General features: G+C 56.7%; 3 protein-coding genes across 8 annotated transcripts; 1 reads left to right on the forward strand and 2 right to left on the reverse strand.

The window, feature by feature from the left end:
• Positions 1 to 2133: 2133 nt before the first annotated feature.
• Positions 2134 to 6877, reverse strand: KLHDC8B (kelch domain containing 8B). Of its 5 annotated transcripts, none has more exons than XM_077184299.1 (6): positions 6739 to 6877; positions 5063 to 5527; positions 4353 to 4517; positions 3927 to 4151; positions 3580 to 3681; positions 2134 to 2768 (listed from the first exon to the last, which is right to left on the reverse strand). In XM_077184299.1, the coding sequence occupies exons 2-6, from the start codon at positions 5433 to 5435 to the stop codon at positions 2572 to 2574; spliced, it is 1062 nt and encodes a 353-aa protein (XP_077040414.1). In that variant the 5' UTR covers positions 5436 to 5527; positions 6739 to 6877; the 3' UTR covers positions 2134 to 2571. The 5 variants fall into 5 exon arrangements, with proteins under 5 accessions (XP_077040414.1, XP_077040412.1, XP_054496201.1 ...); XM_077184297.1 differs by lacking the exon at positions 6739 to 6877 and adding an exon at positions 6376 to 6697; XM_054640226.2 differs by lacking the exon at positions 6739 to 6877 and adding an exon at positions 6204 to 6300.
• On the reverse strand, positions 6746 to 12031 carry LOC129124760 (uncharacterized). The gene is made up of 6 exons (XM_077184790.1): positions 12015 to 12031; positions 10691 to 11763; positions 10233 to 10618; positions 9441 to 9601; positions 8906 to 9038; positions 6746 to 7440 (listed from the first exon to the last, which is right to left on the reverse strand). Exons 1-6 carry the CDS (start codon positions 12029 to 12031, stop codon positions 7234 to 7236), a joined length of 1977 nt encoding a protein of 658 aa, XP_077040905.1. The 3' UTR covers positions 6746 to 7233.
• On the forward strand, positions 11018 to 21362 carry CCDC71 (coiled-coil domain containing 71). 2 transcript variants are annotated; one of them, XM_077184301.1, is made up of 2 exons: positions 11018 to 11144; positions 13550 to 21362. In XM_077184301.1, the coding sequence occupies exon 2, from the start codon at positions 13611 to 13613 to the stop codon at positions 14781 to 14783; it is 1173 nt and encodes a 390-aa protein (XP_077040416.1). In that variant the 5' UTR covers positions 11018 to 11144; positions 13550 to 13610; the 3' UTR covers positions 14784 to 21362. The 2 variants fall into 2 exon arrangements, with proteins under 2 accessions (XP_077040416.1, XP_077040417.1); XM_077184302.1 differs by lacking the exon at positions 11018 to 11144 and adding an exon at positions 11762 to 13079.
• The last annotated feature ends 1495 nt before the right edge of the window (positions 21363 to 22857 follow it).

Below are 22857 nucleotides of genomic sequence, written 5' to 3' on the forward strand. Positions count from 1 at the left end.
TTCCTTTAGTAAAAATTAGCAGAAGTTTCCAGGAGACAGACAGCAATATACTTGGTACATTTCTCAACTTTTTTGACTTCATAGCACATTTAATTAGAAATTCACATGAGTTTCTGAGTTAATAACATGTCAGTCTGCAAAAGTGGCCAGGACCCTCATCTCTCCATTCCTGAAATGTCCTTGAACATTCTCCTGGTAACTTTTCTCTCCTCATTCAAATGGGATTCTGGTCTTGTGCTCAAAAGCAGAGATAGAAAAGAGTGACAATTCCACACTTAATGAGAGGTCACGGATTCCTGTTGAACTCAGGTGAAGGAGCCAAGACAAAAGGCACTCCAGTGAGTCAATGTGCCAGGAAAGTGTGTGCAGGAGGCAAAGTGCTGCTGACAGAGGGCAAATGCCTGTGGGGCAGGGATCATCAGCCTCACTGCTGGAAACACCACAACGGTGAGGCACTCCTGAGCTCCAGCTTCCCCCTCCAGCATCCTCTGGCTCTTGCAGCTGCCACCGCCTTGAATTTGGAAAAGTAGCCTTGGGCACCCCATCAGCAGCAGGGAGCTTGTGAAGTTGGCACATAGGGATGTCAATTTGCCAGTGACTCAGCATCTTGATTTATCCCACTCATGCAATGCTCCTGAGGGAAAAGCTTATTAATCAGGCTTGTGTTTCCAATGCAGCTCCATGATTTAGGGTCCCCCATGACTAAAGGTTTAGCAGGATTGGAATTATTACATGCCTTGGTGGATTCTGGAAAGAGCTGTGAGGATGGGGAGACATACAAAACTGGCAGCAAGGGGTCTATCACCTTCCAGGACCCTGAGAAGGACAAGCCCACCAAGGTTTGAGCACAGACTAGGGAGTGCTGTGAAATACTCATAGAAGGGGGGAGCACACTGTGCTCAGAGGAGGTGTCCCTCTGTCCAGCCCCCAGTCACAGCACAAACCATTGACCTCCTCCCCAGCTGCCTCCCAGCTCTAATTTGGGGCTCAGTGTTGATGCTGGCTCTGGCACAACTGTGGTTTCTATGGCAACTCCAGAGGCAGATGCAGGGATGCTTCCAGCTGAGGTACCACCAGATTAGGTATCCCAAGTTGTTCCTCCCAAATCACAGGCAAACAGACATGCGGTGCATCAGGACAGATCCTGCAGTCACTGTGTCAGGTGGGCACCAGAGGCAATGGAGTAGCAACATGAAAATGTCTTCTGAATGCTCTTTTATTAATAATTTCCCACTTTTCCTATGCTGTGATGCCCCCAGGACATGGCACAGCCTGCCCCAGCAGTGTGTTGGATGCTGCCTCACTCTGATGGGATTCAATCTCCTGTCTCTACAGCCTTGCAGCCCACCCGAGGCTCACGCTGGCTGTCTTCTCTGAAAGGTCAGGCATCTGTACTTAATATTTACCCAGACTTGTGAGATCTTTCTAGTGTACCAATGAAGGATCAAATCTCTCACCTGCTTTCTGCTTTGGGTGTGAGACTCTGTGTGGAGCCAAGAGCAGCAAGGTTCAGGTGAGCCCATAGCACTGGGTAATTCAAGTGTTACCTCCCTTGATCTCACAGTGCACCCCTAAACACCACCCACAGACACCACCAGTATGGAGCTTAAATTCCCTTCCTGGTTGCCAGTAAGCAGGATTGCAGTGCTCCTGCCTACAGAAGCTGGACACAGTTGGGCTCAGCTCTCTCCCACACCAGCCATGGTTCATCCTTTGAGATGGGGCTGTGGTGCTGGATGGGGCCTACGAGCCCTGACATTCGCCATCTCTTCTTTCTTCTCAGCATTCTGGCAGCCCTCAACATTCCCTGCCTCTCTCACACCCTGGATAACTTCAAAAAAGTCCTTCCTCTGTTGCTGCTTTCATCCCCCCACAGCCTTGACCCACAGTAGGCCAAGCAGGAACAAGGCTGTGCCAAGGCAGGACAGTCACTGCTTAGCTCCCCCTATCCAAACAGGGACTGGATCTCTACATCACATTGCTCTGCTCACCCTGGAGGTGGGGAGAACAAGAGTTACCCTTGCTCCACCGAATGGGCTCACTGAACTCTGCCTTGGGAGGGGTTTTCCTGACAGGCTGCAGCATGTGTTTGCCTGGAGTAGGATAACCAGAGATGACATGACTCCAGTAGGATAAAACTCCACATGTTTCATTTATTTGAGGTGCTACATCACCTCCCAGGCACTGAGCTACAGGGCACCTCTGTGCTACATGAGACATCGACTGGGTCTACGACGACACAGCACTCACTGCTACACACACGGCACAGATACGCCGTGGCACAGATGGGGCCGGACAGGGCAGTGAGGCCAGCGGCAGTCCTGCCACCGCTGCTCCCTCCACGCTGCTGGCGATGGCCATCCCACCAGGCAGGAGTTTGCCCTGGGCTTCATTGCCACAGCGCTGCAGGAGCTGGGAGTTCCCACAACCGCAGCTGCTCTGGTGCCTGGCATCATGGGACAGAGGCTTCCTGGAGCCAGGTCACCCTGGGTGAACACATGGGTGCTCACACACCCTGTCCCCGTCTTCAGGCACTTGGTGCTTGGCCAGGGCTGGTCCCCGGGGTCCCACTCAGGGCACATCACGCAGGCACAGAGCCTCAACAGCGCCACTGGGACCCTGGGCCACACCGCCGATGATGAAGAGCAGGCTGGGTGCTGGGCAGCTGGAGCAGGAGCAGCGGCCAGTGGGCATGGGGGGCAGCGGCTCCCACTTTTTCTGTGAGAGGCTGAACCCTTCCACTGAGTCCAGTGGGCAGGACTGGTTCCCTGTGGAAGACAGAACCACATCAGCCTCTGTGCAGCTCCCCATCCCTCACCCCAGGGAGGCCTTTCCCCCTCCACATCCCTTTGATGCCTCAACAGGAGCCCTGAACTGCACAGGCTTTGAGATCCCAGAGGCAATTAGTGGGGGCACAAGAGGATTAGCAGAGTGCCCATAGGGATGGCTGCTGGCACAAATGCCACACCTGCTGGCTCTGCCCCCTCAACCACTCCTCGCCCTCCCTCCCTCCTCGTGCCAGCACTCTGCAGGGATAAGGCAGCTGCAGCTGCAGCAGGACTCAGGAGCAATGCCACACTGCAGGGATGCAGCCAGCACCATTCCCTATTCCCAGAGTGATCTTGGGGGTCTGGCAGCCCTTACTGCAGGGCTGGCAGTGCTGTGGCTGGCACCAGGCTCCCCAGGCAGCCCTTTCTGCTGTATGCCCTCTGCTGAGTGACAGCTCTAACCTTTCCCCAGCTCTCTCGGGAGAGGGATGCAGCACTGCAACCCTGCACAGCGGAGCTGAGCCACCATGGGCTGTGTGAGCCCAGAACGCTGCACATGAGCAGGGAAAAGCCTGACTGGGGAGTGAAAGGGGCAAGGGGCACAGTGGGTCAGCCAGTGGAACAGGGCAGTAGGGTCTCCTCACCACTTGTGAGAGCACAGAGAGATGTTGCTGCAGACAGTGTTGCAGTAACCCCCTGGCTTTGCACATGCCATGCAGTGTTGCAGTAACCCCCTACTGCCATGCAGATCACTGATGTGCCCCAAAGAATCGGGATGGGAACACGGCCACACTCCTATCCCCAGCATTACCGAGGCCACCCACAGCCACCACTCTTCCTCCCAGGCATCCAGCCACGAAGTCAGCTCTCTTCTCTTTCATACGGATGGTGCGATTTGGCTTTCTCCACACACCTGGGTATGAGATGGAGTGAGTATTGCCAGCTGGGGTTTCCCCTCTATACAACAAGGCCAGAACACCCACAGGTTAATCACTCCCTGGGACCAGGGAGCACAGGATTCATTCACCATGGGTACAAGGGGCTAATGTTCAGAGCCCATATAATTATGTCCCTCAGGCATAGACACCTCTCACCAACCCAGAATCATCCCAGACCCACAGAAGATGCTCCCACCTCACCCAGAGACATGGAGCTCACCCTGCGCAGGATCAAACATCTCCACGGTGTTGACAAAATGGGGACGGGAGTAGAAGTTGTGGGGCCCTGGCTGCTGCAGCCCCCCCAGGCTGAAGACAACTCCATCAGCCATGGCACAGGCGGCGAAGGCGCGGCGGCTGGGCACGCTGGGGTAGCGTGTCCAGCTCCTTGTCTCCAGGTCAAAAGCCTCGAAGGCGGTGACAGGCAGCTTGCCTTGCCGACCTCCTATGCACAGAGGAGATGTAGCTGCCAGTGCCCCAAGCTGGCACTATTGGTGTGCTCAGCAAGCAGGATGGGGCCTGCTGGCTGCAGTGCTGGGCACTATGGAGCCACCCTGGGGTGCACCAGGTCATTCTCTGGCCTGGGAACAGAGGAAGAAGAGGGTAGAGGCACAGGGGATGCTTGGTTTGCCCCAGCAGCACCTACCAAGGACGAAGATCTTGTTTCCCTGCAGGAAGGCAGAGGCCCCATAACACGGTGTGGGCATGGAGGGTAGGGGCTGCCAGTGGTCCTTTGCCGGCTCATAGACACGGACCAGAGCCTGGGGAGAGGTGTCTGCACCCATTCCCCCCAGTGCGTAGACAGCCCCATCTGGAAAAGAGGCAGTAGTGAGGCAGGGGGATCTGTGGGCAGCACCGAAGGGCTGAGAGTCCCTCCATGCCCCCAGGGCAGGCAGCAGCGCTACTGCTGAGCCCCACAGTCAGACACTGCTCCAGGGCAGCCAGGGGACAGTGAGTACAGCCAGGCCTGAGCCTGGCAATGCCCTGGCTGCACTGGGACCCTCTCACCCCCCTCTCCATCCCATCCATCAGGAACAGACAAGAGCACAGGGCCATCCTCTAATTATTCTCGGCAGTATCATCTCCCTGGAGACACCATGGCAACACAGCCATACTGCCAAATCCTGCTTCCAGCGCGGCCGGCACCCCGGCCCGCTCCCACCACTGTCCTGACATCTCTTCTGTCCTGCCCACCACACTGCAGCCTGGTCCATACCAAGCATCCCTGTCCAGGAAGTAGACATGGGCACCACATACAGGGACCAACCCTGGCTCCTGGCATGCTGTGCTGTACCAAGAGTCCAAGGATGCTTAGCAAACTTTGGGCAAGAGTCACAACATGTTCCTATCCCTCACCTCTCTGCACAGCTGAGATGCCCATGGAGGGCTGAGCCAATGCCGCCTTCTTCTCCCATTTGCCCTCATCCACGTGGTAGACCTCAACGGAGGCGAGGGGGCTCTGTGCCGCATCCACACCTCCCACCACCAAGATCTGCTTGCCCAGGGCGAGGACGGCAGCGCCAGCCCGCGGCGTGGGCAGTGGTGGGAGCGTGGTCCAGCGCTGGGCTTGGAGGTCGAGCACCTCAGCAGTTCCCAGGGCTCGCCCGCCGCCCCCGCAGCCGCCCAGCACGAAGAGCTGCCCGTCGCGGTGCGCGGCGCTGCAGTACACGCGCCGCGTGGGCATGGCGGGGAAGGTGGCCCACGCGAAGGCGCTCGCGCCCGCCGCCATGGGCCAGCTCAGCCGCCTCGGGGGTCCCCGGGCTCTGGCCCTGCCGTGCCGCCCATCCGGCCCGGCTCGCCACTGGTCCGGCCCACGGCCTCCTGCGGGGAGAGCATCCGAGTCAGAGCCCAGGCACCCATCGCTCCCCCAGCCCCAGCTAGTCAGCTCCTCTTGGCGGTGCGACAGCTCCTGCTTCGCGGGGCTCCGCACTGCACCCCGGGCTGCCTGCCCACCCCCTCCGGGCTCCCGATTGCGCTCCACGGCTCCCTGTCCGCCCCCTCCGGGCTCCCACTCCCTGGGGCTCTCTGCCCGCACGTACCAGTGCTCTTGCTCCCCGAGGTTCCCGCACCCCGGGCTCCCACTACCCGGTGCTGCTGGTACACAGCCCGCACTCACTGGGACCCTCGCGCGCCCGGGGCTCTCTACCCGCATCCCCCGGGTCCGTACCCTGCAGCGGCTTCCCGTTCACAATCCGGACCCCGGCAGGTTCCTGCTCTCGGCGCACCGTCCTCACCTCCGGTGCTGCCCGCACTCCCGCCCGCAACCCCCGGCGCTCCGGCGCACTGCCCCGCAGCCCGCACCCACAGGGCTCCCGCCCACAGCTCGCTGGCACCGGCGTCCCCCTGGCTCCCGCTGCAACGCTCGCGCCCCCGTCGCTCCCCGGATGCCCGCCCGCATCCCCGGACGGCCGCTCCGCTCCGCTCCGCACCGCGCCGCCGCTGGGAGAGGGGCAGGGGCAGGCACCAGGACCGGGACTGGGACCAGGACCGCACTCACCTCTCCGCCCGCTCCGCCGCTCTCCCCGCCGCTCCGCGCCTCTGCCCGCCCCGGGCCCGCCCGCTGCCGGTGGGGGCGGCGCCGCGTCCGCCCCGGCCCCCCTGCCGTGCCCCTCTCCCCTCCGCCCGGCCCTCCCGGTGCCACCGGCCCGCCGTGCCCCTGCCGCGTTCACCTGGCCGGGAAGGAACCATCGCAGGGAGAGGGACTGGAGAGACCCTGGATCTGCCCTCCCTTGCTATATGCTGCCGGTGCCAGAGCCACGCAGCGCTGGGCTCAAGAAGTCGGGAACCCACCGTCCTACCCTAGAGATGACCCCTATCCTGTCACCACTGCAGGGACAGAACATCAGCTCAGCCCTACTCTGAGCACGACCCTGCTGGGGTCTCTCAGCAGCATCAGGAAAGGTGCACATGGGTCTCAAACCCTCCACCAACACTTTTGTCCCCACTTGGCTGAGCCAGGCAAATGAACACGCTGGGAAAGGCACTTCCCACCCACCAGTACAGGCAGAGCCAAGGGCAGGCAGGAAACTCACACATAAATGAGCTAAAAAGGTTTGCTTTAAAAACAGACAGAAGTGACAAGGCATCCGCCGAGAACACCACACCACAAATGCCACCTGGGGATGCTGCTGCTAACACTGTACTCATCCTGGCACCTGCTCTGCACCAGCCATCACTGCAGGAGCAGGAAGTGAGGCACAAACACTGCGAGGATGCCTGCATCACAGGATGGTGGAAGGGATCTGCCTGGTGACTGCAGAGGGACAGTGAGTCCCAGCCCTCATGCAGAAGTGGGCACCACAGGCAACACTGCCAAAGACTGGAAAACCATTTCCTCCAAAGATCCCATCACACAAGCTCCCAGGATGCTTGTGTTTGCTCATGGAAGGTCCTGATAGGACTGAACGCCCACATTGCACATTGGAGAGGTAACAGCTCGAAGCAGGAGCCCATCTGGGACTTTGACTGCATGCAGCAGGAAGCGGGTGGTGTCCCAGTCTGGAGCCACTCAGCCCCATGAGGTGCTATCACTGTCCATCCCACTGCTGGCTTGGGGTGTCCTTCTCCACGCAGGCCAGGTAGCGGTCGTAGTTCTCCTCACACCTCCTCACACAGTGCAGGAAATAGTCCTCATCAGCAATGGCCTCCAGCAGATTGGTTTGCACCAGGCAAATGTTGTACAGTGCTGAGGTGGGCACGATCCTGGGACTGCTGCTGCCCTGCTCTGAGAACACCTGCAGGGAGAGCAGAGCCTAGCAGCAATGCACACACCCAGTGGTGTGCTCTGCCCTCCCCTCAGCCAGGCGCCTCCATGGTGTGTGGCAGAGGCAGAGGGCAGGGTGATCCTATCTCCAATGCAACAGCAGGTGAAATTTCTTGAGATTTCCCCCTCTCCCAGAAATTGCCTTTGACTTTGAGCCAGCATGTCACACATGTGCCTGATGCTCCCTTAAGTAAACAGGCCACACCATGCAGCTGGAAGAAAATGCTCTGTGGAGCAGCTGACTCCAGGTGAACCTCTGCCAACAGCTCTTCCTTTAGCTACCACAGGATGGAACAGGGACTTCACCTTCTGGTCTTCACCATGGCCTGCGTAAAGACACCTGGCAATCTGTTTCACTCCTAGTGCTGCTCTGTCACCATCACTGAAATGGGGACAGCCTTGCAGAGCTGGTGATGCAAGAGGAGGGGAGAATGGCTTTCCACCTACCGATCCTGGCTGCAGGACAGCAAGGTCCCAGCAGTGACGATGAGCCCTGCTGGGAAGATGCTTGGCTGCTGCCCAGACTCCCACGAGGTCTGCTGCTACCATAACTGGATCCTACCTGTGTGATCCAGCCTGGGAGCAGCCCCAGGGCTGGCTGCATCGCTGCCATGAGATTAGCACAGCAGCCTGACTGACCAGCTGTGCAGGCTACCAATGCCAAAGGAGGAACTCCTTGATCACACAAGGATAGCCTGATGCTGAAATGCAGCAAGTGGAGCTGTGTGAGCCACACTCCAGCTGCTGCAGATCTGCATGCCATTGCAGAGGCTCCCCTCAACCAGGCATGGGACAGACCAAAGCCTGGTCCTGACAGGTCTGTCCAGGCAGTAACAATTCCTGCCACTAGCTACAAATGTATAAGCTGAGAAAGCTTGTATGGAAGGAAATATCCAATGAGCATCCCACCCCTTTCCATTCCCAGGCTGCCTGCCAAACACTGCAGACAATTCACTGGCTGCCGTGTCCCCCCTGCACCGTCTCCATATGGATGGAAACAGGCAGGGGTTGAGGATCACCCATGGACCTGCAGCTCTTGTTTGAGCACTGACAGCTGTCCAATGGCCAGGCACGGTTCTTTCTGTGTAAACATTCTGTTTCCCAAGTGTGTTCCCCACAAACAGTGCCCCTTCCTTCACTCAGGCAGGTGACAAGGCTGGCAGCCCTGATATCATTGCTGCTGCCTCCAGGCATGGGGCTGACTCAGAGGGGAGCAGAGGCAGCCAGCACCCGCTGTGCATTGCTGACAGCTGATCTCACCCTCCCTGTGCATCACTGCCACCAACACTGGTGGCACAGGATGCAGTGACATCAGGGCTATGCCTTAATTCCCCCCATGGCATGCAGCCTCATGCAAAGGGGACAAAACATGTCTGACCTTGCCAGGGATACCCCAGTGCAGGCTGCTGGTGCCAGAGGGGCCTTCAACCACCTACCTGGGGGTGAACAATGGTGTCTTCATCGTCCAGCCGGATGTTGTCATCAATGAAGATGTGCTGAATGTCAGGATCATGGGGGTCTATCCACAGGGGCTTCCCACCCCGGGAAGAGAACTGATTTCTGGCCCACCTGAAACAGTAAGTGAAGAAGGAACAGTCAGGGCAGGGAGAGGGTGACAGCTCCCAGGTAATGACAGAGTGTACTGCAGGCCCAGGGCACCCTCTGAGCCAGGGAAGCAGAACAGAGAATGTCCTGTCCTGCTGCCCATGCCCTCCTAGGAATGAGGCATTTTGCATCAAGGTGACAAATCAGGGGGCCTTTGGAGAAAAGCAGGAGGTATACCAGGGGATGGGGACCTCCAGAATGGTGTGAGAGTCCTATAAGGCTGCCCACAGGCAAAATGGGGAGTGCCTAAGTGATAGGGACCCCAACAACATAAAGGCTTCAAAACCAGGAGCTATCCCAGAAACGAAGAGAATCACAGGAAAGAAGATAATGCCAAAGCCACTTTCTCAGTGGCCTCTTTCTCACCAGTCAAAGTGGTCTTGGAAGCCTCCAATTCCCTCAAAGGAGCTGAAGTAGTTGTAAAGCTTTCTTTTGTCTTCCCGGGTGGCCAGACGCTCTGCTCCCCGTGTTAGCACCACCTCTTTCTTACTGCAGCGTATCTGGCCAGGGGTAAGGTCCACAGGGAGCTGCAGGACCACAGAAAATGGGGAAGGAAAAGTTTCCAAAGCAGACAGGTTGTTTCACTGGCACAGACACTAAGCAGCAGGGTGGAGACTCCCCACCACTAACAGTGTGGGAGGATGGTGCTGGGAAGATGACAAGAGGAGGCATGGAATGCATCCAACCAAAAATCATCCCCTCCCCAGGGATGGAAAGGAATGACTTCCCCAGGGATGGAAAGGAATGTCCTCCTAGCTGCACACTGCCCCCATTTCAATCTCTGCTATCTGAAAACATTCCAAGGAATAACTAAAGCATCTTCTAAAGCTCATTCCCAGCACTCCTGCCCAGTGTGCTGCCAGGAGAGGAGAGTGCAGCTGTGATCGGCTCTGGGCCAGGGAGCCCTGCTCTGCTGCAGCAGCTCCTGCTCGGGAGAAGGCATGCTCTGTCCAACACGGGATACCCCAAGAGGAAACCATTCCACATCGGATCTGCACACACATGCTCCCCCACAGCTCACAGCTTCATCCAGAGAACTCGATGCTTTTAAAAGCAGTCTGGCCAAGCAGCTGGAGAGCAGTCTGACGTGGGGGGGGGCTCCGTGGGACCATCCGGCTGCCCTTCCCCATCACGACGGACCCTCAGGGCGCCACTCACCGCCACGTCCCGCAGGGCAGGGAACTGCGGGTGCTGCCCGTCCAGAGCGCTGCTGACGGCCTGCAGGGCGCGGGGCAGGTCGGTGCCGAAGGTCCTGAAGACAACAGCGAAGGCCCTGCCATCCCGGTGCAGCGTGTCCAGGAGGCGGAAGAAGGCGGGCAGAATCAGGTGGTAGCGTTTGCCGGGCTCCCCTGGCACCGACAGGGCGTCGTGCGGCCGGCCCGGCCACTCCAGCAGCCGCAGGTGGCGGGCGTGGAGGTCACGGAAGCGCCGGCCCGGGCCGGCCTCGGTGAAGGCGGGGTCCCGGCCGTGGCGGCTGTAGTAGCTGAGGGCGCCGGGGCACGGGGGGCGCAGGGACGGGCGGTCGCTCACCCACTCCCACTCGCCTGGAAGAGAGGAACGCGCTCAGCCCCTGCACGGCCACACGGGTCCCCCGTACTCCCGGCCCCGGCGCTCACCGGCAGCCCCGGCGCGGCCCCAGGTGACGGTGCTGAGAAAGGTGTTGAGCGCCGCTCGTGGGGCCTGCCCCGTCACCGTGTCCGCCACCACCACCGTGTTGTTCAGGTCCACGTGCAGAACCAGGCGCCGCCGCCGCCCGGCCCCGCCGCTCATCGCCCCGACACCGACCCCGTTACCTGGTGACGGCGCCGCTTCCGCCCGCGCCGCTTCCGCCCGCGGCGCCCCCTGACGGCCCGGGACGGACCTCGCCGCCGTTGCCGTGGTCACGGCGGGGCCGGGGGCGGAGGGGCGGAGCGCGGGGGCGTGACCGAAAGGGCTCCGTGACTGTGGGCGTGACCGCGGCCCTCGGAAAGGGACAGGAAGCGGAAGCGGGGGCGCTTCCGGCGCCCCGCGGGCGGCCATGTTGGAGCGGCGGGTGCGGCGCAGCGGCGGGCACGGGTCTGGCGGCAGCCGGTAGGTTGGGGCCGGCGGGCCCGGGCCCCACGCCGGCTCCCGGGCGAGGGCGCTGCCGAGCCGCCCGCTGGGGCGGCCTCGGAGCGCTGGAGGCGGAGCCGCGGCGCTGAGGGCCCCGCCCCGGCCCCCGCCCCCCCGGTCCCGGGAGCCGGCGCGGGCCGAGCGCGGGTGCCGCACCCCCTGTCTGCACCAATCACCTCCCGTAGCCCTGCAGGGAGGGGCCGGCCCAGGCGGCCTGCCCGCCCCGGGGTCCCTCCGGCCGGCGGGCCGAGCCGTGGGGAGGGTACAGCGGGAGCGAGGGACGGGCGCTCGGGAAGGGGCATCGTCCGCGCCGAGGGGCGGGCCAGAAGGAGAGGCCGAGCGAGGACCTGGTGGCCCCGTCGAGCCCTCCTTGGGACTGCGCACCGGCCTCCGGCTCCACAGGCTGCCCCAGTCCCGCGTCTCGGCCCTGCCGGCAGCCGCTTCCCCCTGCGGTGCACCGGGAGAGCCCTTTCCATGCTCGGAGAGCCGGGCCTCTAAGCCTATGCTACCCTCGACCTTCCGGTGCTGTGCTCGCACTGCGCCGGGAGTGCTGTGCTCCCGTAGCCCCCCACAGCAGTGTCTCACGGGAGGGAACCTGCTGTCAGGAGGTCAGACTGTCCCGGGGTACGTCTGCTCGTGGCCGGCTTTCCTTCAATACGGCTGGCACTGCACCAAACAGCACCGAGCGGTTGGATCGTGGAAAGTCCTGTTCCCATGAAATGTCACAGCCAGAACACCCCTTCAGATGTCCCAGCTGCTCCCGGGCTTGCTGCAGCCTGAAGATGATCCATTTTGCAGCCTGTTGAGCACATGTTGTTACTTGTGCTTCTTCGTTGGTCTCTGCCTCACCACATCAAAATTACCATTACACCTTCTCTGGCTTTCCTGTGCCTGGCACTGCTTGGTCACTTTGGATGTGGTGACTCACTGCTGGCTGGTGACGCTGGCTGGGGCTCTGTGGGATCCTGCCTGCCTCCCCTCCTTCGTGGGAGATCCCCCGCCTGCCTCTGAACAACTGCATTATCCTCCTCCAAATCCCTCTTTGGCCGTGACGTCTGCAGAGCACTTGACTGAGATTAGTCTGTCATGTGGAGGTTCTTACTCCCCCACTGACCTGTGCTTTCCCTTCTGTGGCTGCTCTTGGCTTGTGTCTCTTCCCTGCTTGTGCAGCTGGCGGCAGCACAGGCTCTGCTCCTGTGCTGTGGTGAGACCAGAGTTCTGGGGGGAACATGGAACATGAGCAGTTCCTTGTTCTGGCTGCTCAGGCGCTGACATCTCTGTCGCAGCTTTCTTGCCTGTACACTGCCCTCTCCAAAACTATCTCTGACACCACCTGCATTTCCCTGATCAGGGTTTTTAAATGAATCTTCATTCTTATTTTTGAGAGATATCAATAAAGCTAAAGATTTTATGTTGGTCTAGCATCCAGCTGTGGAGCTGTGAGGCCACCAGAATCAGAGTTCTCTTGAAGGACTGCCCTTCAAGTCCTGCCTGGACTGCCCTTTAGTGCCTATTTTTTATTGAAAGCAATAATTGATGCTTTTATGCTGGGCAGGCAGCTGCACAGTGCCCTGAGTGTGATCCCAGTGTTGTCCCTCAGGCCTTTGTACACTTGGCCCTGGTGATGTGTGTTTCCTTCATACCGCCCTGCTTGAATTTCCTGCTTCCTCCTCACTTGGCAGCAAGTGTCCTTGGATCAACACCAGTTTGCTGTGACAGCAAGTTGTGGACCGTTGTTCAAACAAGAGAACAGCAAGGAGCAGTGCTGCCTTGCCACAGCATTCAGCATCAATGAAGCACAACTGGAACAGCCTCCAGCCCTGCTGCCAGGTCTCCAGGAGGAAGCTGCAGCTTTGGCAGGGGACTCAGAATCAATTTTTGAGCGGCATCAGTTTAGAAGCTGAGAAATTGAAGGTGCTGCTGGGATGCAGTTGAAGTACTTAGGCATTTCTTAGTGTTGAGGTGGCTCAGTGGTGCTGGTTGAGGTGTGTACACAGGGAAAGGGTTCAATGAGGGTTCAGTTTTTCCCAGGGAAAATGAGATCTGGTTATCCAAAGCTGGGGTGGGTCAAACTCAAACTGGAAACGACCTGCAGATTTTGCTGAGTTAATCATTGGAGTCCTTCATCTTGGGGTGGATTGGATGGGATTTCCTGAAATCTTTGTTTAGGTTGGAGGATATTTTTGTGAGAGATGTTTTAGTTTTATTTCAGAGATAAATGAGTGACAGGTTTTTCTTGGTGGTGCTTCTATGTTGGGTTGAGCCCAGAATCTGACCCAGGGTTTGCGACCAGCCGCGCCTGGGCTTAATGGTTTCAGGTCCCATATTAAAAACTTGGATGATTTCAGTTGCTGCAAGCTAACTGTCTTCTTTCTCCTTTTGAGGTGTCAAGGGTTGTTTTTCCAGTAATTTGGACCTTTTTGAAGCACCTACTTGCCTAATGCCATGAATATTGCAGTGAATAATGAGGAAGAAAAAGCTGTCCATTCCTGGTCAAGAATTTCCTCTGCAGGACAGAAAGTTCTGGAGGAAGCCCTCCGAGTCTTCAACCCGATGTCCAAGGATCTTTCGGACACAGAGACCCAGCTGGTGGCCTTCATCCAAGGCCTGAAGGAGGAGGGCTACCAGCCCACAATTCTGAGGAGTAAGGATGTGTACGGGTACAGCTCGTGCACGGCAGTCACACCGAGTCAGACGGGAGAAAACACACAGCGCAACTGTGCCAGCACCACTGAGCCCACCCAGAGTCCAGCCAGGAACTCAGGGGCAAAAGTGGCCCCTTTGCCCACCAGCATTCCAGTGAGCTCTTTGAAAGTCTCCAAAGGGGATTCCAGAAATCTCCTCTTGAGCTCCTTGAAGCAGACAGGATCTGGCACATCCAAGGCAGCGACAGTGGGCTTCCCTACAAGCATGTATCCTGATGTGTATCCAGCTATGAGACTGTCAGTGGTTCTGGAAGCCCTGGTGCCACTGAAAACTGCAACGTCCTGTTTGGAGTCCAAGTACACACAGGGACGTCTTGGCATCTCTCCCTCAGACCTTAAACTCCTCAAGACTTCAAGTCCACCAAGGCAGTTTTCTTCAGGCAAGAGCACTAAAATAACCGAAGGCAAGGGGTACAAGCGTTTGGTTAAGAAAGCACCTGATTCTGCCACTCGTGCTTTAAAGCTTCTGAAGGGACCAAAGGGTGGAGTGCTGCAGGAGAGCAATGCCTGCAAAGCCTCCGGAGTTCTCAACGGGAGAGTCGCAGGCAGCTCGTCCCAGGACTGCACCACAGCACCACAGCCCAAGACCTTGAAAATCAAAGATAAGGAAGTTCTGCTGGGAAAAACAGAGTGGAAGGACAGCAGCACTTACCAGGAGGGCACTAGGCAGAAGAAGAGGAGAGCTACAGAGGCAAAAGAAGCACCACAGAGGAAAAAAGCAAATACCATTCCTGTCCGAAAGAAAACTCCAAAGGCTCAGAGCACTTTGAACCTGCTGAAATTCCGGACCATCAAGGTGGGCAACTCTTCCTCTGATGATGAAGTGAGGAGGAGAGCACAGAAGATTCTTAGGGTCAACTTGTCCCCTGTGATCCAAATTCAGCCCTTGTCCCATTCTCATAGTGTCCCCTGAATTTCTTCACTTTGTCACTTTTTTTTGTAAGTAAGTAAATACGAGCCTGGCACCAGAGCACAGAGAGGCTTAGGAGTGACTCTGTGTCTCTGGTGCCAATATGCCCACTAACCTGCAGACAGAGCAGCCCACTCTCATGCTGTTCCTGCCTGTCTGCCACTGCTGTGCAGAACTGGCTGCAGAAATCCAAACCCCTGTTTGGGAGTGTGAGACAGTGACTCCGGCCAGCATTGAGCTGAGCAGGCCAGAGAGTTCACTTCTCACCACGCTCCCCTGAACGTGGCAGGCTGTGCTCTTGTGCAGGGGAGAACACAGGACTTTCTCATGACATTGATGCACTGTGATATTGCTCTTTTTCAAGCTGTACATTTACTGGTTTTATTTTGATCAAATTTTATAACTTTATTATCTATATATCTATATATCCATATATGTGCATATGGCCCAGGAACTGTGGGAAGATGCACTTCCTCCATCCCTTTGGGATTGGGTTTGATAGCTTTTGTTCCTCTTTCCCTTCAGCTAGCCTTTTGTTGAAAGGTGCCAGAATTCCTTTGTGGTTCATTGTTGTGACAGTCTGTCCTGGGCTCCCTTGAGCAGCTCAGAGGCAGCAGCAGTGTAGCCACTTGTTTGTCTCCAGAATGCCAAACAATCTGGAAAATTATTACCAGCTGGTAGTTTTAATCCTGTTTTCAGTATAACCTCTGCATAACAGTGGGGGAGTGTCACAGGGCTGCAAGTCTGTCTGACATCTTTAGGCACCTCCTCCCTTTGTGGGTAACAGAAGTTTTGAACACATGGTAGGGATTTGCCTCCAAAGAGGATTCCTCCTCAGCACCCAGCATTACTCTGCTCTCCTATACCCCAGGTGCAGCTATGGGTCATGAAGTGTGACTGTTAGAGCCAAAGGGCTGGAATTGTTAGCATGAATTGTGTAGTGTCCTGCCCCCCATGTAACTGCTCTGCTGTTGCTGGGTGTTCCAGGAGCAGATCCCAGGTGCCAGTAGAGAACTGTTGGCTTTGGCTGGAGTTAAACACAACAGAAACACATGCTGTGTTTGAATGCTTTAGCTACAAACTGTCAGTCCCAGACTCAGTGGGATACTTGAGCCTGAGTTAAAGCAGAAAAGTGAAAAATTTGGGAGGACATACACCAGCACTTAAACATAGAGAGTCGCTTTCTGTGGTTTGTGGGGATGAAGTAGTAGGAGGGGAGATGGGCATCATGTTGTGGGTGACAGCCTTGCTGTGCCATCAGGGATGTTGTGAGAAGGTGTGTAGCAGGTGTGAGAGCTCTGTGTGGAAGGAGGAGTGCAGGCTCTGCCATCCCTAGGAGGCACTGCAGAACCGCTGCACACGGCTGCTGTCACCTCCCTGCACGGGGGGCACACTGTTGGATCGGAGCACGGCTCTGTGCTCTCTGCACTCCACAGGGAAGGATCTACTAATCCCAGGAGAAACACCTCGTTGGAGCAGTTAGTGCTGCTGCTGTCACCTGGAAGGGACAACCTGGTGTCCTCGGGAAAGGAAGAGGCATTGGGCTGGGTATGGGCCTGGCTCTGTATATCGCTGTCTGCTCAGATGTCTGCAGCAGTAGTGTAATCCACTCATTCTCTTACCAGCTCAAAATACCAGTTGTCTGACCTAATAATCTCTGTGGACATTGGCTGGACATTGGCTGAAGGGATGAGCTCCCCAGGGAAGTCCCAGATCCTTATATTTGAGCCCCACCCCCCAAGCACCTGGTTGGATTTCAGTGGTTTATAAAACGGGTCAGTGTCTGACCCCCAGCAAAAAAAGGACGACTGGTATGGAGAGAAGAGAGGAGGTTCATGATGGGGTGAGAAGGCAGGGAAGTTGAGTGTTCTGAGGTGCATCTGGGTTCTCTTCTCACCCACAAAGAGCAGGGTGGAGGTTCACTTTCACTAAGCAACCTGGTCTAGTGTAAAGTGTCCCTGCCCATGGCAGGTTGGTTGGAACAAGATGATCTTTAAGATCCCTTCCAATTCAAGCCCTTCTGTGATTTTATGATTCCGGGAATGATTGCAAGCCCTGAACCCCACACTTGGGTTCTGAGTTGCTGCCAGAGATCATAACTTGCAGTGTTTGAGACTGACCTGTGAATGCCACTGCTTGGCTGCCAAGGAGGAGGAAATATTTTCTTCTGCTTCTGTGTTTTAAAATGCCCTGGCAGAGAGTTCCCTGTCCTGACCTGGTGCTGGATGAACAGGGGCTCTCCATCACTGTCAACTGGCCAAAAATTGCTTTGTTCCTTTTGTTCCCACTCCTTCAGACCTTTCTCATTCCCACGCTCTCAAATGCCAGGTCTTGAAGTCCTGCACTGGTGTTTCTCTTTTGGGCTGTTTCCCGAGGAGGGCTCTGAACTCCTGCCTGTGGTATTGCTGTCAGGCTGCTCAGCAGCTTCCCCTGTTCCCAGACCCTTATAAGGGAACTGAGAGCTGTCTTTGGAGTCTCCTTATGCAGCACAGGCGTCCCAGCTGAGCACTTGGCCTCCGCTGGGAAAAACAATGTGCATCAACAAGGCTGAATCCAGGTCGAAGCCTCTTTTCCTCCAGCCTCAGTGGGAAGCTGAGCATCTGAGGCCAACTTACCAGGGCACATCCCTCCTCATCACTGTGTGTCTTCTCTCAGCTGTACTGCTGCCTGCCTCTTCACTCTTTTCTATCACCTCTTGTCTTTCACAGCTTGGGTCTCTGCCAGTCAAGGACTTGACTTGTATTGTTGCTTAACACATCCAGCACAGCATCCAGCCTTTGTGCTGCCGTGCCTTTCCCAGCACTGAGCTGAGTTCTGTGCGTGCTTGGTGTGACAGTTTGCCCTGTGTCCTTCCAGGCCACCAGCAAAAGGTGTTCTGCTCCACAGGGAGAGACAAGCTTTGGAAACACCTCTGCGTCACTGAGACTGCTGCCAGGGAAGTGAGCACTCCATAGCTGTGTGCTCAGGGACTTGCTCATCACCAGTCCCCTCTCTCTCAGCACTCCTGTGCGTCTCTCACAGACCACAGGGCCCTGAGCAACAGGGCAGTGCTGAACCTCCATTCCCTGCTCTCCTGTTGTCTCTTCCTCCTCTTGCAGGTGCTTTGGGAACTTGACTGAAAGGGTTGCAGGTTGTTGTAGAGAGGGGCTTTACAGCCTCTATGCCAATGCCAGCAAGTGCTGCCCTGGTACCAGCCAGCACTGGCAGAGAGGGTGCCTCAGTCTGGTGCAGGTTGGCTCCCCCATCCTTCAGCTCATGCCCAGGTGTGGATGCTCCTGGTGCCCTGGGCATGTAACACTGATGTGCACGAGGCTGCAGAGGGGCTCTGTGTGGATGTTGCTCTCTGCTGTTTAGGGTAGATGAAGGGTTTGATCAAACCAGAGCTACCTAAGACCTGATCTAGCCAGAGGTCTCCTCCACAGGTCCCTTCCATCCTGTGTTATTCTGTGGCAGCTGAGTAACACTTCCAGGGACCTGTGCAACAGTAACTGGCAGGCACAGAGAAAATGCATTGCCCAGAGCGCTGTGGTCTCTGCTGAGCATGTGGTATGCACCTTGTTCAGACCTGTTTCTGTATTAGTCACTTTGAATTCATCCAAGTGCCTAACCTGGCCTGTGTTGTTCTGGGCACTGTGACAGCAGAGAGCTTTGGAGACTCTCTTAGGAATGCTTTTAACGCATGGATTTGTGCCACTGTCACTTCTAGAAACGATTCGGCTAGCGGTCAAAGGGCTGTTCTTCCAACTGATTTTTTGGAAATAATTTCTCCTTTTATTCAGCTGCCAAGAAGCAGTTTATGCTTCCTCTCCACCAGACAAGGTCCTTGAGCTCCCTGCATGCTTCAGATGTCCGTCAGTAAGGTCCGTGGGGAGAGCAGCTTGTCCGGCAGGCAGCTGAAGGGGAAGCTGACATCAGATACCAGTTGAAATCACAATGTTAATTGGTAGAAATGTTCTGAAGCTCATGTCCACTGTGATCAGATTTCACCATCTGCCACTGCTTATGGTTATAGAAGTTTCTCCTCACCTTCTTCCCTGCAAGCCATGTAGCGTATTGCTGCTGCTGCTTCTAAACTATTTGCATCCCCCATGAGCCAGCTGCTGTAGCAATCCTTGTACAGAATTTCTTAAGCACTTTTTTTGCAAAAAAGAGAAGGGATTATTTTGTTACTCCTGCTTGGCAGCCCACAAGTGGTATTTCAGTGTGTGGAGGAGGTGTGCTCCCTGGAGTGCTCACCCCACTGGGCAGCTCTCAGACCAGTTCATACTACCAGGGCTGGGGTTCGTGGGCTGAGATCCCCCCTGTGCCTGGTGCTTCCTTGCATGGAGTTCAGCCAATTGCCAGCTAAGAACATGCCAGGGCAGTTGGCAGCAGCACCGCACAGATGGGTGATGCTGCACATGTGGCTCCATGGTCCTGCTCCACAGCTGCCCTTGGTTTGTGTCCTGTCCTCCTGGCCCCCAGTACACCAGGAGCATTTCTCACCCCAGCTCCAGCTGTGGCAAGAGGGGCTGGGAGGCTCTGGGTTTTGGAATTGAGCACAGAGTTTGTGCCCTTTAAATTGTGACTTGTGCCGTGTTCATGGCCAGAACTCACCAGCATGTGGGGGGTTCAGCCAGCCCAGCAGTTCTTCCCCTTTGGATCCAAGTTCCCTGCCCTGTCTAGAAGCTGGGCCTTTGGCCATGGCCCAAGGGATCCCTGGGTATGGAGAACAGGTTTGTCTCTCAGCTCCAGCTGGGCAGTGTGACTCGAGCTGGGCAGCTTCCCAGGCAGGAAGGCAGGTTTTGGTGGGAGGATCCTTTTTTTGTCTGTGGTTGAGAGGGTTGGTGCTGAGCTGTGGAGCATCAGCTGCTCAGCCAGGCTGGTTGGTTTTTGTGGAAGTGATAGTTTCTTTTTCAGTCTTCAAAAGGGCACTGGCCTCTTTGCTCCTGTGCTCAGATGGGGATGGCCTTGCAGGAGCTGAGGTGGCCCATGGAGAGGATAGCAGTTTTGGGATATCTGGCACCTTCCTGACAATGCTGCAGCCCTCAGCTTTGCCAGCTGGGTGGGCTGGCACAACCTGTGGAGAGCACAGCAGGGCAGGATGCTCGTGAGCCCTCGCATTCTGGACTCTGCTAGAGAGCACCATGCTAGGGTTTCCCTCTCCTTGCAGCCTGTTCTGCCTGGAGCTGGGTGCTGTTAGGAAGGTGCCAGGTGCCTTGGAGGAATCTTGTCCCAGAAGACATGAGAGGCTAGCCTTAGTCACCAGGTCATCCCTGAGTGTGGAATGAAGCTTGTCTGTAGTTGTGACACTGCTGGAACTTGCAGGTTGGCCAGCAGCTGCCTCCAAAGCCATGGTGCTGAGGCCAGACCCCTCCCTTTGCTTAGGAGCACTAAGGAAGGCTGGTGAAAGCGAGAAGCTGGGAGGAGGGAAAGCTAAAGATGCCAGCAGCACCTGGACAGCCAGCAGCCTGCTGCTTCTGTGTCTGCTGCAGGAGCTGTGCAAACAGAGGAGCCAAGGCTGTGGCTTTCCACATCACTGTCTTCCCTCCATCCCTGCCTGGCCACAGAGCTTCCCCTACCCTGCCTGGCAGCAGTACATGGACACTGGTGCGGCAGGTGAGTGGGAGTCCTTTTGGAGCAGGCACCCCCCCAACCCTTCATTCCCATCCTTCATCAATCTCACAATCTGGCACTGCTGACGTGGCCTCCAAAATACCTTCCCCAGAGAGTCCCTTAAAGGCCTTATTATCGTCTGGGACTCTCTCCTTATTGTCTTAATTAGCCCTTTCCATTCCTGTGTTCCTGTGGCTACAGGCAGCCCCTGTGAGTGTCTGGTGATTCCCACAGACACAGGCACATGGTGCTGTTTGAAAAGAGAAGGTGCTGCAAAGCTACCCCCAGAAATACCTCCCCTCCTGCCCCTGCTCCACCGCCCTGCCCAGGCTGGGATTGGGAGTGAACGAGTGTCAGTGTTTGTTCATGGCGGGGAAGGCACCGTGTGATGCCCTCTCTCCTCCTGGGTTCTGGTGCAGCACTCCTGAGCTGAGGAGGAGCATTTCCTGAGCAGAGGCATGGCAGCTGCTCTGAGTGACACAGGGGCTCTGGGTGGGCACTGCCCAGCCACTCTCTGCCAGCCAGCATCTCTGTGAGAGCCGTCTCCACGCAGCTGCACCGACCTGCTCCGGCTGAGGGCAGCAGCACGGGCTCTGCTGTGGCATTCCTTGGTGTTGGGGCATCCCGAGCAATGGCCGGGGAGCAGCAACTGCAACCCGCAGGAGGGCGAGTAACAAACTTTGTATCATGATTTTACAAATGACCATCTTGTTCTTGAGTGAACTTTTTACTGTTTCATTTGTTTGTGTAGAATGTTTCTGAAGTTCTAATAATATTTAATGTTAATATGAAGCTGGGCTGTTCCACACTCAATGTTGTATATTTTGGAATGGCATTGCTTAGTGAAAAGACAGCGTTAGTATTATTTCACTCTTTGGAAGGGAATGGGACAAAAAACAAACTGTCTTTTTTCTTAAATGAAGTGAACTTTTTGTTATGAAGTCCTAGCAGGTGTCCAACCCTTCAGTAAAATGGTGCTCAGAACCACCCAATGTGTCCAGCGTTTCTTTGGGCTATGACAGACAGCTCCTCCCTGGGCTCCTGCTCCCAGCCCTGTGTCAGCTCCATGGAATGGTGTCTCCCGTGTGCCCAGCTGCTGCATGGGGCACGCTCAGCTGCAGACCACACCCCCAGCTCTTCTCCCCAGATCTCCCAGGGAAGTTTGGCGTTACTCAAACTCCATTAAGGATTGCCTGGTTTGGGGTGGGAAATACCCCGGATGTATGTCACTGGTGCCGAACTGGGATAAATCCACATTCCTGGTTAGTTCCTAGAAACATGCAGGGTGGCACTGTGCTGGCAGGTTCTCTGCCAGCCCCAGCCTGCCTGCCCACCCTCTGCCTTCTCTCTGGATCTGCCCACTCCGCAGCCAGGACCCTCTGCCCGGCTAATTCAACAGAAGCACCATTGTTCCACGGTTTGCGATCTGGATCCAGTTTGTGCTGCAGGGCTGTCAGTGCACTGACCCAGCACTAATGCTGGTGGGACCGTGGCCCTGGGCAGACAGCAGCTCCGGTGCCGTGCTGGAGCTCATTCCTCGAGAAGGGAAGTGGTTAAGTAATTCTCTGCTCATTAAGGATGTTCGGGAAAGTGCTGGCTGCCTGCTGCGTGCACGGAAGTCGGTCCAAGCAGGGCTGGCCAGGCGTGAGAGGCTGCCCCTGGAGCCCAGGGCCTCTGCCGAGGATGGGGGGGCGGGGGGGGGTCTCTGTGCTGCTGCAAGTGTGCCCTGATCACTGCTGAAAGGTGCTGGGGCAGCGAGGCTGTGGGTACCAGAGGAAGTGGGGGATGCTCGGCAGCGTTGAGACGCCGGTGATGGAGGGCAGAGCTGCTGGCAGATCTCCGCCAGTGGAGCTGCCCCCGGACAGGCCATGTCCCCGGGCAGACCCGGGCCACCCCCACACGTTCGGCTCTGGGGCAGAGGAAGGGATTGCAGCTTGCCATGGGAAGTCAGAGCAGCCTTCAAGGAGGTGCCTGGATATGGACTGAGATGCCTCTCTCATCCCTCACATCCCGCTGAGAATCCTTCCCTCCCACTTTTACTTCGCTTTTCAAGGCCAGAGATCCTGTTACAGTTGCCTTTATCAGGCCTCTTTGGATCTCCTCAGAGCAGCCCGTGACATAGACATGCTGGCCAGCTCTAATAGCTCTTTGTCAGCTCATCTCCTGCCAGTCTCCCAGCTCACAAGGTGGTGGTGGTGCCTGACCACCAGCCTGCCCTGCTGGACCTTCCTCCAGCCTTCCAAGTGCCGTGCATGGCTATAGGGAGCTGGTAGTGCACTGTGCACAGCATCTCTTGTCCTGCTGAGGTGCCTGGCTGTCTCAGGGTGTCCCTGGGGGCATGGGTTTTGCCATCCCTATGGCTGAGAGCTGCTTCTTTGTCTGCCCATGACCTTGCTTGGCGGCAGGTGGCCAGAGCGTGGCCTTGGCGTGGAGAGCACACGGCTCCTTTTCCTTCCTTTGCCCTCGGCCTTGGCTAATAAAA

Source organism: Agelaius phoeniceus, chromosome 11, assembly GCF_051311805.1.
Source record: "Agelaius phoeniceus isolate bAgePho1 chromosome 11, bAgePho1.hap1, whole genome shotgun sequence".
NCBI classification, from domain to species: domain Eukaryota; kingdom Metazoa; phylum Chordata; class Aves; order Passeriformes; family Icteridae; genus Agelaius; species Agelaius phoeniceus.

Coding starts and splice junctions, on each gene's coding strand:
- LOC129124760 (XM_077184790.1), bottom strand. Junction 9,602..10,232: donor CTGCCCTGCGGGACGTGGCG/GTGAGTGGCGCC, acceptor GTGGTCCTGCAG/CTCCCTGTGGACCTTACCCC. Junction 9,039..9,440: donor TTCCAAGACCACTTTGACTG/GTGAGAAAGAGG, acceptor TTACTGTTTCAG/GTGGGCCAGAAATCAGTTCT.
- KLHDC8B (XM_077184297.1), bottom strand. Junction 4,518..5,062: donor CATCTCAGCTGTGCAGAGAG/GTGAGGGATAGG, acceptor CCTCTTTTCCAG/ATGGGGCTGTCTACGCACTG. Junction 2,769..3,579: donor GGTGGCTGTGGGTGGCCTCG/GTAATGCTGGGG, acceptor TGTCTTCCACAG/GGAACCAGTCCTGCCCACTG.
- CCDC71 (XM_077184301.1), top strand. CDS start 13,611: ATGAATATTGCAGTGAATAATGAGGAAGAAAAAGCTGTCCATTCCTGG.